Source organism: Podarcis pityusensis (genome assembly GCF_964106645.2).
Source record: "Podarcis pityusensis genome assembly, chromosome: 14".
NCBI classification, from domain to species: Eukaryota; Metazoa; Chordata; class Lepidosauria; order Squamata; family Lacertidae; genus Podarcis; species Podarcis pityusensis.
In genome coordinates, this window is record NC_138039.1 from 52,372,863 (window position 1) to 52,389,556 (window position 16,694).

At 43.5% G+C, this 16,694-nt stretch overlaps 1 protein-coding gene across 2 annotated transcripts in view; it reads left to right on the top strand.

Moving 5' to 3' along the window:
• Positions 1 to 11,288, top strand: part of THSD4 (thrombospondin type 1 domain containing 4) — a 411,334-nt gene extending 400,046 nt beyond the window's left edge. For both annotated transcript variants that reach the window (XM_080980690.1, XM_080980691.1), the window contains 3 exons: positions 5,771 to 5,950; positions 8,083 to 8,227; positions 10,573 to 11,288. In XM_080980690.1, the coding sequence (XP_080836816.1) occupies positions 5,771 to 5,950; positions 8,083 to 8,227; positions 10,573 to 10,715 (468 nt within the window). In that variant the 3' untranslated portion in view covers positions 10,716 to 11,288. The remainder of the gene's footprint in view (positions 1 to 5,770; positions 5,951 to 8,082; positions 8,228 to 10,572) is intronic.
• Positions 11,289 to 16,694: the final 5,406 nt, after the last annotated feature.

Below are 16,694 nucleotides of genomic sequence, written 5' to 3' on the forward strand. Positions count from 1 at the left end.
CTCCAGTCTGCCGGGACTTCGCCTGTTTTCCAGGAATTCTCAAAGATGACTGCCAGTGGTTCTGAGATCACATCTGCCAGTTCTTTTAATACTCTTGGATGCAGTTCGTCTGGCCCTGGAGACTTGAATACATCTAGACTAGCCAAGTATTCTTGTACTATCTCCTTAGTTATTCTGGGCTGTGTTTCCTTTGCTGAATCATTTGCTCCAAATTCTTCAGGTCGGGCATTGTTTTCTTTATCGGAGAAGACTGAGGCAAAGAAGGCATTGAGGAGTTCAGCTCTTTCTGTGTCCCCTGTTTGCATTTCACCATCTTCTCCTCTGAGTGACCCCACTGTTTCTTTGTTCTTCCTTTTGCTACGGACATACCCATAAAAGCCTTTTTTGTTGCTTTTAACCTCTCTAGCAAGCCTGAGTTCATTCTGTGCTTTAGCTTTTCTGACTTTGTGTCTACACGTGCTGGCTATTTGTTTGAATTCCTCTTTGGTGGTTTCCCCCCTTTTCCATTTTTTGTACACATCCTTTTTTAATCTTAACTCAGTTAAAAGTTCTTTAGATAGCCACCCTGGCTTCTTTAGGCACCTTCCATGTTTCCGTCTCATTGGTATTGCCTGAAGTTGTGCTTTTACTATCTCCCTCTTAACAAACTCGTAGCCATCATGAACTCCCTTTCCTTTTAGTATTACTGTCCATGGGATCTCACCCAGCACTTCCCTAAGTTTTATGAAGTCAGCTTTCTTAAAGTCAAGAAATTGAGTCCTAGTATGCTTGGCTGCTCCTTTCCGCTGTATAGTAAACTTCAGAAGAGCATGATCACTCGCACCTAATGATCCTTCCACTTCTACCCCACTAACCAGGTCATCAACATTGGTTAGGACCAGATCTAAAATGGCTGTTCCTCTTGTTGCTTCTCCCACTTTCTGGACAATGAAGTTGTCTGCAAGGCCAGTGAGGAATCTGTTTGACCTTATGCTCTTGGCTGAGTTTGACATCCAACAAATATCCGGGTAATTGAAGTCCCCCATTACTACTATCTCCCTTCCTTTTGCATGCTTGGCCATCTGTTCCAGGAAGGCATCATCTATGTCCTCCGTTTGGCTTGGGGATCTATAGTAAACTCCCACAATGAGGTCACTGTTATTCTTCTCTCCCTTAATTTTGACCCAAATGCTCTCACTTTGGCTTTGAGGTTCTAAATCTTGGATCTCTTCACAGGTATACACATCCCTGACATATAACGCCACTCCTCCTCCTTTCTTGTCTGGTCTGTTTCTCTGAAATAGATTGTATCCCCCCATTATTACATTCCAATCGTGGGACTTATCCCACCAGGTTTCAGTGATGCCTATTATGTCATATTTAGTTTGCTGTACCAAGAGCTCAAGCTCATCTTGTTTATTTCCCATGCTTTGCGCATTAGTGTACAGACATTGAAGTCCATTAATCATTCCCCCGTGACTCTTATTTAAGGATTTTTTCCTCCCACCACTAGGTCTGTGTGCTGTTTGCTCCATTTGGTCTATGACATTTGGATGATCATCTTCATCAATTGATAGACTCCTACCTTCAGGAGCACTGTCTCCCTCCCCCACATTAGTCAGTTTAAAGCCCTCCTGATGAGGTTTCTGAGATTTTTGGCAAAAACATTTCTCCCATACGTTGTGAGGTGCAGCCCATCGCTTGCCAGAAGTCCATCTTCAAGAAACTGCAGTCCGTGATCTAAGAATCCAAACCGTTCCTGTTTACACCATTTGCGAAGCCAGCTGTTCACTTCCACTATTTTCCCCTCTCTCCCTGGGCCACGTCGTTCAACTGGGAGGACAGATGAGATCACAATTTGTGCATTTAATTGCTTCAATTTGCTGCCCAGAGCCTCGTAGTCTCTTTTGATCTTCTGGAGGCTATTGCTTGCAGTGTCATTGGTTCCCACATGAACCAAGAGGAAGGGGTATTTGTCAGTGGGTTTTATGATTCCTTGCAGTCGTTCAGTTACATCTTGGATCTTAGCCCCGGGGAGACAGCACACTTCCCGAGACATCTTGTCAGGCCCACAGATCACTGCTTCTGTTCCCCTCAGTAGGGAATCCCCTATCACCACTACACGCCTCCTCTTAGGTTTGGTCGGGGTTCTTCCGTGAGCTGTCCGCTCCAAGGTCGCCTGCCCATTCCCTGAGGACTGACTTTGCTGCTCGTCTTCATATACCTGATCGACTGTAATGAGGGAGAGATCCTCAAATGGAGTCTGCTCTTCGTCTTCCATGCTAGGGGAGAGGACCTCAAAGCGATTGTGTATTTCTAAACAATCAGAGCAAACCCTGGGCCTCCTACTTCTTTGAGTCACGTTTCTCCATATATCTGGCTCCAGTGTTGGTGAACTAGCCTCCTTCTCAGGGGAGTCCCCTGTCTCCTCCTTGGTGGAGACGATGTGCTCTGTTGCTTCCAAGAAGAGCTCCAGCTCTCTAATTCTTTGGAGCGTAGCTACACGTTCCTCCAGTTGCTGGACTTTGTCTTTTAAGAGGGCAATCAACATGCAATTGCTGCAGGTAAAGCTGCCTGCAACCTTTGGCAAGATGGCAAACATTGCGCAGGAACCGCAGGCGACTGCAGCTGTTCCCTCCCCCTCCGTCTTGAGAACGTGTCGTTGGGGGTGGCTACAGCGGTCCTCCATCATAAAAAGCGCGAAGACAGGAAAAATAACTCCCCCCACAAAAAAACCTAGGTCTCCCCCAACAAACGTTTGAGACTAGCTCCCCTAAATCTAAAAGATGGATCAAACTGCGCGCGCCGCTGCCCTGCAATCTCTGATAAGCTCCTCCCACAGCTAATCACCTGCCTCAACAGAAACCCTGCCCCCTCTGACCTTTGCACAGGGAGAGCAGCCAATCAGCCACAAAGAAACACACACACACACACACAAGAAAACCCTTTTGCTCCTCCTTCAGCCGCTGCCCTGCAATCTCTGAATCACACATCTCAGGTATCAAAGGCCTGGGTGAAGACATGACTCTTCGCCATATAGTCCTCCCCTCTTGGGAAGCAGCGGTCAAGTTTTTGCTCTCTTCTGTTTGAGGGGCTTCCAGGCATTTGAAGTGTCCCTGGGCCAATTTAAAAATGATTACTTGGGGCTGGTTAAGCATCCTGTGCTTTTAATATCTACCAGAAGTAAAAACAAGGCTCCCCCTTCTTTTTCTTCTTCTTCTTTTTAAGTAAATTGTGCTAAGCGTGTTTGGTATTTTTAAAGCCTTTTTCAAGTGACATGGAAACCAATATAGCACTGGATTTCTCTCCTGAAGACCTTTTCCAAAAAGTGCCAGGTACTGTATTGTGTATTTAACCTTTAAAGATTCAGTCAAGGTCTACCTGGGCCAGAAGCTGTTTCTGAATTGGGCCAAAGCCCCCTCCCTCGGGAGCAGGCTATGGAGATGAAAAGGAAACCCTGGTGGCATCTAACTTCCCCCATATCAAACAGAATGGGAAAGGGGGGCAGGGAGCAAGCCAAGCTGAATTCTCACCTCAAATGCTGGAGGCAGAACAAAAAAGTTAAGCCCAACAGGGTCCGTTTCACCTCCGATAAATGCACCACTTTCTCAGGAGAACAGTGCACCATTGAGGAGACTCCCGGGACACCCCCTCCCCCCCAGGCCTAATTTAGTTAGACTGCAATCCAGCTGCCCCAACCGCTGCCGGTGGGACTTTGCGGCGAGGCAGAGCTCACAGTGGCCAAAGCGAAAGGTGAGGGTGGCAGGGAAATTCAAGGCTGGCACAGCAGTCAGGCCTGGAGAAGGCCCAATGCCATTGCCTGATGGCAGTGAGCCCAGCTTGAGATCCAGTGGATCCCTGGCTGCCTCAGCCCCCACCCACACTCAGAATGCCCCATTTCAGGGCTTTCCTCAGAGCTCTGCCAGCAAAGAACTAATAATAATAATAATAATAATAATAATAAATAATGTAAACTGCTTGAAGCCCAAATTGACTTCTCAGTAATACTGAAGTGAATCCACAAATTATACAAGCATTGAAATATAACCAAGCATACTATTAAAAATGCAATTAATATAATCCCATTAAATCAGGAGACAGGTTGAGAGAGCAAAGTCTATTACAGGGCAAAAAAAGTTGTTGGGAGGTAATATTTTGATAAGGAATGTGCCCATGGGAAAAAGAAACATAATCAGTCCTCACTGACTGCAGCTTTAGACAACTGCTTGGGGATTCATTGCTTAAGTAAACAAACAAACAAACAAACAAACAAACAAACAAAGTCCCATGCAATTGACTGCAAATGTGTAGTTTGACCGTTCATGTATCCCCATCATCTTAAAGTGGAACGAGACATTTCTGTGGTGCAAGAAGAGTCCTGCCCTATTTGCCTTAATCTCATGAACTGATATAGCTGCTTTGCTAAATGGAACAGTTATTAAACCTGAAAGGTGGAGTCTCCTGTCTGTTTTGCTTGCTGGGCAAAACCAATTAATCTTTCTGATTCAAGTCAAATGATTGCAGCATTATCTGTCTCTGGGAACAAAGATGTGACAAATATAACAGGCCAAGTGTAAATACCAAAGGCCAGCTGTTGCTCTCTCTCTCTCTCTCTCTCTCTCTCTCTCTCTCACACACACACACACACACAGGAACAAAAAAAAAAAAAAAATACAGACAAGTTCTGGCAATATCCATCAGCAACCACTATAATAAATAATAATAATAATACGCCACCCATCTGCCACTCTGGGCAGCTTCCAACACATATAAAAACATAATGCAATGTCCAACATAAAACACTTCCTGATACAGGGCTGCCTTCAGATGTCTTCTAAAAGTTCTGAGTTCTGTTTAGAATTTGCTAACGGCTGCAAAAATACTGATGGTGAAAAAAGGGTTATATTTTGTGCTCTCTTTATTGAGGGGGGGGGAGCTAGTTCACTTATGGAGATTCGGTGAAATATCTTAATTCATAAAATTTGCGTATTTAAAACGGTAAGCAACCAACTGAGACGGGGTGGGGTGGGGGTGGGACCTTTTATATAAGCTACCTCCATTACATTTACTGCAATACACTCTTTGTGGGGCTTCCCTTGCACCTATCCTGAATCTGTGGTTAGTGCAGAATACTGCAACACGATTGCTGGCATATATAACACCTGTGCTCAGAGATCTTCACTGGTTGCCCATTATATATATATAAAGTCATTAACAACTTGGGACCAGTTTTCCTGCAAGAATACCTCTTATGCCATATATGCCCACTCAACCACTTTGATCAATGGCATTGGCCCTGTTCCAGGTGCCCCATAATACCTGTTCAACATCTGTAAGAAATGGATCTTTGACGTTTGGCAGCACCTGCACTCTGGGACACGGAGCCTCTTCACGCCAGGCAGGGCCTTCACTGAACTCTTTCCAGCGCCTGCTGAAGACAGTTTTGTGTAGACGAGCCCCTCCAGACATGTAGAGTGTTGATGTATCGTCTAATCTGTTTTTAGTTTATTGCTGAATTTACCTTTTGAACTCGTTAAAGATTTGTTTTTATCTGCTTTTACTGATAACCTTATTATTTTATTCTGTCTGTAAACCTCCTCTTTGCTTCATAAAACTTATAAACCACTTGGTTGCAGGAAACCTCAGAGTGGTTTCCAAACAGAATAGAAAAATGTGACTATTTATAAAAAAAATCATAATTAAGCAATCAACAAAAAAGAGAGTCTAAAGTTTATGAAGTAAACATATGAGTATGTATCTCCACCTCTGTTTTCTGTTTGCTTATGTCTAGTGCTCCATTGAATGTGGCCGTGGAACTCAGCAGAGAGAAGTGATTTGTATCCGAAAAACGGAAAGCAGCTTTGACATGCTGAGCCCTGAGGAGTGCTCATTTCTGGAGACACCTCCCAGCCAGCAGACCTGCTACCTCAAGCCTTGCGGCGCTAAATGGTTTAGCACCGAATGGAGCACGGCAAGTACTCGGCTGCGTTTGGCTGATTCCTCTGCCCAAAACACAAATGCTCAGCTGAAGTCTGTTCCTATGGCCAGCCCTGGAGAGGTTAAGCAGAGCTCTGCTGCAAAGGCCCTCCTAGTCCAGCCTCCTCTTCTCCTAGTGGCCAACCAGAGGTGTGTGGGAAGCCCACAACTAGCAGCGGGGGGTGGAGGGGCTCCCCCGTGAGGAAAGGATGCAGGGTTTGGAGCCAGGGAGAGGTGACATGATAGCTGGTGGAGGTGCAGCTTCTAGTCCTCCAAGGAGCTCCCACACAGACCTTGAAAGTGGCTGGTCAAACTGAACAGAGGAATCTCTATCTAGCTCACTAATGTCAGCACTGACTGGCAGTGACTAGTGTTTCAAACAAGGGGCTTTTTGCAGCCCTACCTGGAGGTGCTGGAGATTGAACCTGGGACCTTCTGCATGCAAGGAAGGTGCTCTGTCACTCAGCTGTGTCATGCAGAGTTGTTCATCGTCTGCCTTCCCGCTTGATTCCTTGTTGAACTGCTTCCCTCTCCTCTCTGCTGAACCATCTGCCTGCCTCCAGGCTACCAGACCTGACACCTTCCAAGTTTTTCAGTGCATAACAAATCCTTTTGAGGACTTGACTTAAAGAAGTAATCTGTGCAGTGACATTTAACACTGCAGGAATGCAAGTAAGGAATTGTCTGTTTAGTCTGCTTCCAAGGCGCTGATGAAAGCATCTTCAGCAAGGAACCCAACTGGCTGGTCATCAGCATCCTGTTCGCCTAGGTAGCTGCATGCAACCGCCATTTCCCACTAATAAGTTTCGTGCCCTTGCCAGCACTCCCAGAACATCAGCTATCTTAGCTGGGGAGCTTGAATACCCTTGGTTTAGAGCAGAAGGAGGGAACCCTTTTCAAACTGAGGGCCACATTCTCTTCTGGAGAGCATCCCATTTGGTGGTAGTGGGTGGGGCCAGAGGCAAAAGTGAGAACAATTAATATGAATTTTACCTTTGACATGTAGGCTAGTTTCTAGAAAGAAAACACACAGAGAGAGAGAGAGAGAGAGAGAGAGAGAGAGAGAGAGAGAGAGAGCTCTATCCTCCATCCAGGCAAGCAAGGGCAAATCCCAACTTAGCAAAAACACTTAAGGAGGGTACGGAGTAAAGCTGCTGAGAGGTGTGGCCTCGGGGAGAGATGGTGTGACTTGGTAGTGTGCGTGACCTGAGGAGAGTCAGATGGAGAAGCTTGGAGGACCACAATTGACTGCATGACTGGAGGTTGCCTCCCCCCCCCCAAGTTAGAGTGTTGGACACCTGGGCACCAGGACTGCAAACCCTGCTCAGTCACTGGGTATCTTTGGGTTAGGTGGCTGTGGGGATACAAAAGGGAGGAACAGGAGCCACACCTGCCACCTTTGGTTCCTTGGAAGAAAGGTGGGCTGTAAATGTTACAAGGAAAGAAGCATACAAAGGTTCTCAACAGTCACCCTGCTGACAGGAAAACCTGCCTCTTTTGCACAACTCAAAACATTCCTGTATCTCCTTCAACTGAGATAAAAATAGGTCTAGTGGACACCAAGTGGTTTGTGAAGAGCTCCTTCTTACTTAGGTGTCTTCAGAGGGCTGTGTGTGTGTGATGAACCTTCTCGTTCTACTTTGATTTCATTCTTGGAACCTCCTCCCTCCCTTGAAAACAATATGATCGCAAATTGCTTCAGACTGCTAAGTGAGGAAATTTCTTTGGCTGTCCCAGCTCTGCCCACTCTCCTGCTCTGAGTGCTTTGCTTCCTGGATAGATTTTCATGACAACACAGAAGGGCAAATTACTCTTACCACTCTTGTTTTGAGGCAAGAGAACAGCATTCTGAGAAAGCAATAAACTAGAAGCTGCAAAATGACACAGTTGATGTTCTGTTGATCTTTTGATTTGGGGCTGATCCTGGGCCAGCACCTGGCATGCCATTCCTGATCTGTGGAAATTCCCAAAATGACTGAGTAATGTTGGTACTGGTCACAGTGTGGTGGATTGCAGTGAGGGTTACTTCTGAGTAAACATACACAGGGCTGCACTGTGAGTGTGGCTTGCTTTCTTAATTCCATACTTTGCCAGAGCATTTATTTATTTATTTTAAATGTGTTGCAGTGCTCAAAGTCCTGCGAAGGCGGCTTCCGTGTCCGAGAGGTGCGATGTCTCTCTGATGAAATGACGCCCAGCAGCAGATGTGACTCCCAGCTGAAACCTGAAGAGAAGGAGGAATGCAACACTCAAGACTGCATACCCGAAATAGGTAGGGCAATGTTGCCATTATTCTAATTGTGGAACTCCATCTAGTGGAGGAAAAATGAAACTGACCCACTGTGCCTACTGAGGCAAGCCAATAAGGTCAGATTTTAACAAAATGTAATAGTTTGGGTGTGTGTATGTTTTTCTTTTTAACAAGACCAAAATAAGGAAGTTTCTTTTGAAAGGTATATTGGTTTTTCATTTGGGATTTAGTCTTTTTATTGGCACACACAACTTTTGAGTGCCCAGGAAGTCTCTAAAAGATTCCACCAGCAACCTGTATGCTGTTACATCGGGGGGGGGGGGGGAGGTAATGTGCTTTTCAGATGTTGTGGTATTCAGCTCCCATTGACCACCATGATCAGAGACGGTGGGACGTGTGTTCTGCAGCCTCTGGATGATACCACATTGGCTACCCTTGATGCAGACAAAGAGAATGATGGGAACTGGAGTCCTAAAATATCTGGAAGAGCACAGATGATGAACCTTCTCGTTCTCCTTTGATTTTGTTCTTGGAACCTCCTCCCTCCCAGAGTCCTCCCTCTCGTTCACCCCACTTCTGATCCAACTCCTCAGAAAATGGGAGAAAAATAATTGTCAAATAGGAATTTGAATTCCCCCATTCTTCTGTCAGCTTTTCAAAGCTGAAGTCACTAAAGAGGTTCCCCATGTACAACATTCCAGGACTATGGATCAAATTCAAGATTTGCATCTGCAACAGTGTAGGATTTGTATGAATAATAATTGCCACTGTTTTTGCAATTTCTCTTCCACTTCAAACAGCTGGGTTTTGCTGAGCAATTAACACTTCGCTACAGTGCCTGCCAGTCAAACACAACGGCCTGCTACCTTGTGTTTAGGTATCATGAAAATGAAATTGATTTGTACTTGACTTTGAACAAAAGTGATTGGGTGTATGTATTATTTAAGCCGTGTGGTTTGGGGAAATGTATTATTTAAGCAAAGCTAGGTGCAGGAAGAAGAAAAAACTCCAACATACACAAACCACCAAGCAGCACCGTGAATGTTAAATGCTCATCTAGACTTCTACTTTCCCTGAAGAGTTTTAGAAACAAAATTTGATTTTAACATCTACGGTTAAAAAAAAAAAAAAAGCCTTAATCCTACAGATCAGCTTAAACTGCAGCTTTGCAGGAAGAAACTTGCACCCCATTGAATGTCAAACATAATCCAAAACTTGGAAGCAGATCTGCTCTGCTTTCAAGAATAAAATGAAACAACTTTTCTAGGGTCAACTTAACAAGGCGCAGATAGACACTTAGACACTAATTTTGCTCTCTCATAAGCAGGAGACCCTGATGGGCTGGAATTTCATCTGAGGAGATCCAAGGGTTTTGCCTTCACTGCAACATTGCCCAATACCTTACATTCCCATGAAATAAACAATAACTGCTTTGAGGTTTTCTTCTTACAAGCAGGCAGTATATAAATTTTATAAAATAATATAAAATAAACAGATTCATCATTTATTTATTTATTTATTTATTTATTTCATAAAATTTATACACTGCTTCAATATTTTTTTAAAAGACCCTCAAAGCAGCTAACAAAAAGGTAAAAATAAGAAAATCAAGAAAAAAATTGGAGCCAAACATATAGAATCATAGAATTGTCAAGGTAGACGGGACCCCAGGGTCATCTGGTCCAACCTCCTGCAGTGCAGCAATGGGCAGCTGTCCCTCCTGGGGACTGAACCTGCAACCTTGTCCTTATCAGCACCAGACTCTAGTCAACTGAGCTACCCAGGCCTATAGGAAAACTTAAAATGCTAAAACAGATTAGAATTCACACTGGCATATCTAAGTACCTGGGAAGGGTTGCCTAAAAAAGAATGCTTGTTTTCTCCAGGTGCACAAAAGAAGATAGTGGAGGCTCCTGCTTGCTCTTCCTAGACAGGGAGTCCCAAAGGGCAGGTGCTGCCACACTAAACAGTGTTTACCAATACAGAATGGGCATTATGTGGGCCCTGCAGTAGTGCCAGTTCTGCCAATTGAAGTGGTCGATTGATGCAAAAACCATACAAAAATGCATTACGTCAAGGACAATTGCTTTCTAAAATTAATCAAAACTGCATATAGAAAATGTGTTTACTGTGAGAATTTCTTACTAAACTTCATGGCCACTGTGAAGTCCAAAGCATCTGAAAGGCACTGGGTTGGTGAAGACTGATTGAGGTGCTATTATTGAAAGGAGCTCATGCCATCATGGGGATGATGCAGGACCTGGAGCAGAGACTTCCCTGCTGGTCTCAGTCAGTGCACAAGTTCCTGTGGCACAAGCTAACCCCTTAGCCATTGCCTGTTTAAGGAATTATTTTGTCCTTTCCAGATGAAAACTGCAAAGACAAATATTACAACTGCAACGTTGTCGTGCAAGCCCGGCTGTGTGTCTACACATATTACAAAACAGCGTGTTGCGCTTCGTGCTTGAGAGTGGCCAACAGGCAGTCTGGGTTTCTGGGGCGCAGATAACCACGGCTCCATCGCTGGCATCGCTGGACTTCTGCCCAGTCATTTGTGGCTGCTTGGACTGAAACAGAGTCTACCTTTTAAAAAGAGAGGTTTCCCATACTGGCGCACCCCTTGAGGGTGTGCATGCTTCTGTGATATCACTAGCACACTGTATAGGAACCCTTTTGGAAATGTACACTGTAAAACTGGGTTTTTCCAAACATCATTAAGCACAGCCAAGCAAAAGCCCATCTTGGGACATGTAAGGAACTGTCTCAGGCAGAGTCAACTAATAATCCATGCAGGGACAGTAGGGGTCAATGAAGGCAGCAGTCCTGTGCCTGGAAGGAAGCCCCATTGAACTCAGCAGAACCTACTTCTAATGCATAGGACTGTACTGAGAAAATCCCAGAACATTGAGCTTGACTGGCATCAAACTCTTCCTCAGGACCATTTTCCTTTACATAATACTTCTATGACACCTAATAAAAATGTTGGAAACTTTGCTAGTATCAAGGCAGAGCTTCTTGTTCTTGCTTAGACATAATAAATGATTCCCACCAGGATGAAACCAGGGATGGCATTTTCTTAAAACCCCCCCAGTTCTGCTTAAAAAATGAGCTATGCTCACACATCATGTTCATTATTCTAATAAATGATTATATGCATTATTATATGCATATGTTCATTATTCTAATAAATGATTATATGCATTATTATATGTATTATTTTCTATACATATACGCTCCAGGTTTCCCAAAGCAACCAGCTCTCAAATAGATACATACAAGAATGCATATAACTATACAGAAATACTTTTGTATTAGTGCTTACAAAATTATGCTGCAGTAATAAAGTGCCACATTGGGGCTTGACACTTTTATATGTATAATACATGTATTTTAAATTTTTGCACATAATTTTGCATATAAAATTACATATAATCAGTCAGGCCTTTTTTGTAATAAATAAATAAATAAATTAAAACATCCCCAAAACCACAGCATTGCATAAAGGGCAGACGGGCAGTGCTGCCCCAATTCCCTCAAAGGATCCAGCCCACAATGCTATAAGCGCAACATACTTATTTCTCTCTCTTCAACCACTTCACCTTTCTTTTTAGTAGTTTACATCATTCCTGAGGAAAGCTCTGAAATTTGAAGGCTAGCTCATTGTTTGTGACACATACACACTGTTGGTCCCAATAATGGTGATTATGTTGCTGTCCTTGTTCAGGGTCCCCTGCCCCATGGATGAACACAGCAGCCTACCTTTGTGTCGTTTTCTTTGTCGGTGTTGGCAAATGCCAATAGTTGTTGAATACTGGCTATCTTGATGTGTGGCAAAGTCAAAAAGGATGCACCCGACAGCGATTGGCAGCGATTACTAGACGGTCTCCCTCCACTACAATTAATCTGTCCTGTGATCACTTAAAAATAAACTCAGAAAGCCGCCTTATACCTGGTCAGACTCTTTCTCCACCCGGCACATCCATTGCCTTCTCTGGCCGGCAGCTAAGGTGGCCACATTCTCTGCTTTTCAGAGGACCAGCCTCGGTTTGAAATCCGGTTTAACGATGGCCAGGGAGAGCACATGGTGCATCCAAGTTGCCCATCGACACCCAGTCAGGTGACTAAGCAAACACACAGGCCCCCTGGTCACTGTCCCTAGTATGATGGGATGTATTGTGTTTCTATTTAAATTATAGTAATTGTTTCTAAATCTGCATCTATACATACAGATAAATCATCATATAAAGTTATTATACAAATTTGTCTCGTCTTTTGGGATGATGCATTTGATGACATTCAACCTGTGCATTTACTTTTAATGCTCTGCACCTCAGGTGGCCTCCTTCTGAGTCAGGGGTCACCAACACAGTGCCCACAGGCAGCAGTGTGCTGGCCAATACCTCCTATGGTGCCTGCAAAAGGTCTCAGTATATATCCTCTCAAAAATCCACATTGCATGAGAAAATGTTCATTCTTCATAGTCAGTACCTGTTTGCATTGACTCAGCCTGTCCTGCATTGAGCCTGCCCCCCCAACCCCCCCAACCATACCCACATTTCATTGGATGCTAGCAATGGACACCCATCCTCTTCCAATCCATTCTCCACCCAGGAGAATCACTAAGAACTTCTCTTTGCATGTGAGAACAGTGAAGCAGGTGCCTTTTTCTCACTGATCAGGGGCCATGTTGTGGCCCCAACTCATTTTCTGCTCTTTTGGAAGTGCCAGGAATTCTGTGTTATTCCACCCCTATCCTCACATGGCAGCCATTTTGTCATTGCTTCTCAAGAGTGTTCTAATCCATTTTGTTGCCTGAGGCAAAGGACAAGATAGTGCATTCTCCACTCTGTGCGCAAAATCTGACTTGACTGGAAGTTGTATCGTCCTTCCTTCCTAGTGATTCGAGCTTCATTTAGCTGGCCACCCACCCAACATTTGACTCATCATTCATTTTATCTTAGCCGTCTTAAAAGACAAACACCATTAGGACTGAAGAGCAGGGGAAGGTTGTATCGTAAGGACCCAGACCCCAACAGTCCTGAAGAATGTTCCCCACATGAGTACCCCAGCTGATCTGTAGTAAATAAGCACGTGTTTTAAACATTCTTTTTTCTGATCTATATTCCTTTCTTTGGTGATGTGGCCACTGTAACCCATCACAGCTAGAGCAACCTACATATTTTATGTGTAATACTAGTAAAAGGGTAAACAACATGGTGGCCTCCAACTCCCATTATCCCTGTCAATTGGCCATGCATTGGCTGTGGCTGATAGGAGTTGTAGTCTAAAACATCTGGAGGGCACCCCTTGTGGACTACCCCAGCTCAAGTGCATAACGTACCCCTCTTCCTTTTGCTGCTGTTCAGTAATACTCATTTCTTCCTATTAGCAGTGATGGGAAAGAGTGTTTAGAGGTCTGTATTCAATGTTCAGACATGCCCATGACAGAACCAGTGTGCTGTAGGTCAATGTGGTGTCCACCAGATGACTGTTGAAATTCAACATCCATCAGCCTCAGCCACCCTGGCCAACAGTGAGGGACAAAGGGAATTGTTTTCCAGCAACATCTGGAGGCACCGTGTTGATTACCCCTGATGCAACCTAACAGCTGCTTTGCTCTTTTGGTGTAGACGCCAAAAGAAGTTGTCGGTGGTAGAGATGGCACCAAGACTTGTATTTCTTAGCCTGGAAATATTAGCCTTGTGGGGCTTGCAATGCTCACCTCAAAAAGAAGGAGAATGTTATGAACCCAAGTTCTTGTTCAGCTATGATTCACTCAGAGGGGAAGAAGAATCCCACCCTCTCCCATCTCCATCCTGCCTACCCAGATCCTAAATCAGTTCAGATTGCCTCAGGGACCAGCAGAGCCATTTCCGACTTTGGGGAGAAAAAAGATCTGCTCTTTCTGGGCCAGTCTGAGCCCAGGCAGGACGGAGCGTTGGCTCATCTTCAGTCAACAGGCACATACATAACACGGCCAAGTCTGCCCACGCAGTGGAGAATTGCCCAGATCGCCACACACCTGAAATTAACCCAGCCTGTCTGAAACAAGGAAGGATATACTTTGTTATAACTTATTTTTTATATTTGTAAATACAAGATGTTTATAGGAAAAAATGTATTCTAAGCTGTGTCTATATGGAATAAGCCACTGCATCAAAATAGTTCTATTATTTAGAATATGAATTTGTTTGTTCAATTGTTTTACAAAAAGGGACTAAAAGTGGATTTATTTATATATGCCATTGACATTTCTGTCCAGCTCTTTTGGCAATACTAACCAGTCTCTGGCCTAGAGTTTTATACCACACTGACATATATAAAAGTATTGTACTGTAAATCAATAGTTAATGTTTTCTTTAATTCATGGTTAATAATCCACTTCTACAAATGGATTTTTTTAAAGAAAAAGTGGGAGATGTATAAGTTTAAAAATACTTAAGTACTAGTTCAGGAATATATCACCAGCAATGCACCTGAACCAGTTCTGTACAGCATCTTTTTCATATTTGTATACATTTTCTCCAATGGGGAAAAAGTTTGATATTTTTTCGTATGACTAATTTATTTTTTATTATTGTGGGGGGGGGGGGGGAATAAATTGAACAAACATCCCATCCTGTGAGTTGTCTTTTGTGGTTAATAATGTCAGCACAGTTCGAATCCTGCCTCTTCCATGAAGTCATGAGAAGGGCCAGTCCTACGGTTGGGCAGGGTGAAGTAGCAGCCCCGGGTGGCAGATGCTGGGGAGTAGCAGAATTTTTGCACTCCCATTGGAAGATTCAGTACAGATGAGAGAAGGTACTTCTTCACATAGTTCCAACAGTGCACTGTGTGAATAACAACTCCAGTTAGTCTCTCCGAAGTCTTTCGACACTCAGCTTGACTGGACGGCAATGGATTCCAGTGTTGTGAGAGAGGGAGGGGGGGTCCCTATTTCCTTCCTCCACACCATGCATAAACTCACCTCTATCATGTCTTCCCTTAAGCAACTTTTTCCCTAAATCAAGAAGCCCGAAATGTTGTAACCTCAAAGGGAGGTTGCACTAACTCTTTAAACATTTTGGCGTTTAAAAATTAGTTTTTCTTAAAGATTTTCTCATGTAACAAGCAAACAAAGAAACAAAGAAAACTACATATAGAATCTCCACTTTCAATTCAGAGTCTGAAAAAGTTTGTTTACATTCAGTATAAGATACCGTTATCATATGCATTATGCGGTTGGGGGAAAGAGAGGAGAGAGTGGGGAGAATGATCTTTCATTCTATTGCATAGTTGATTATTGATTCTGATTTTTGCTGAAGCCATAGAGTAAATTTGTTTAAGGATATCTAGGAAGTTAGGGCCGAATTTCATGCTGGTTAATACTTCTATTAAGTATTTCCATTCCATACAATCAAAGGCTTTAAGGATATCTAGAGACATGACTGTCAGTGGAGATTTGGTTGTTTTGCTGTGTTCTATCAAATTTAGTAGTTTCCTAATGGGGTCGTGTCCCGCTTTCCTCCAGGGCGCTGCCATCTTCTCTCTTTAAACATTTTGGTTGCCCTTTTCTGAACCTTTTCCAACTCTATCATATTCTGTACATCATGTTCCAAGTGTAGTCTCACTATAGAGTTGTATAATCCCATTCTGACAGTGGCAATTTTATGTTCAATTCCTTTTCTAATGATTCCTAGCATGGAATTTGCTGTTTTCAGAACTGCCGCAAAGTGGGTCAACACCTTCAACGAGCTTTCTGCTATGACCCCAAAGTCATAACAGAAAGTTTACACACCCTGAGCATATATGTGAAAGTATTGGTTTTTTGCCCCCACATCTATCACTTATGCTGAATTGCATCTGCCATTTTGCCTCCCATTCACTTAGTTTAGAGAAGTCCTTTTGGAGCTGAGCAGAATCCTTTTTGTTTTAACAACCCTGAACCATTTAGTATCATCAACAAACCTGACCACCTGACTTCTCACCCAGACTCCAGATTGCTCACAAACAAGTTAAAAAGCACAGCTCCCAATACTAATCCTAGAAGGACTCCTTCTTTGTCACCCGCCACCTAAAGCATTAACAAACTCAGCCACTGTGTGTGTGTGTGTGTGTGTGTGTGTGTGAGAGAGAGAGAGAGAGAGAGAGAGAGAGAGAGATTTTGCAGCCTGTGAATCATGTTGCAAAGTTATTAGTTTGGCTTCAGATCTGCCCTAGATGTTCTTAAATTTGGTACAAGATGCATCTTTTAAAATGGTTGCAGTATTCTCCTGCCTCCACCAGCAGAATTGTGTTGGACTTAGCTGTCAGTTTTTGGATTCAGTTTCTTGCTTTTTTCACAGTAACCAACTGAGAGAGTTGAAGATTTACATCAAGAATTTAAAAAAGGATAAAAAGGGAACTATACTTGGCTCGTAGACTTTAAACATACCCTTCCAGATGACTGGGTAAAAATTCTTATTCCTTTAGAAAATCTTTATATGGAAACATTTATGGACATTTTAGA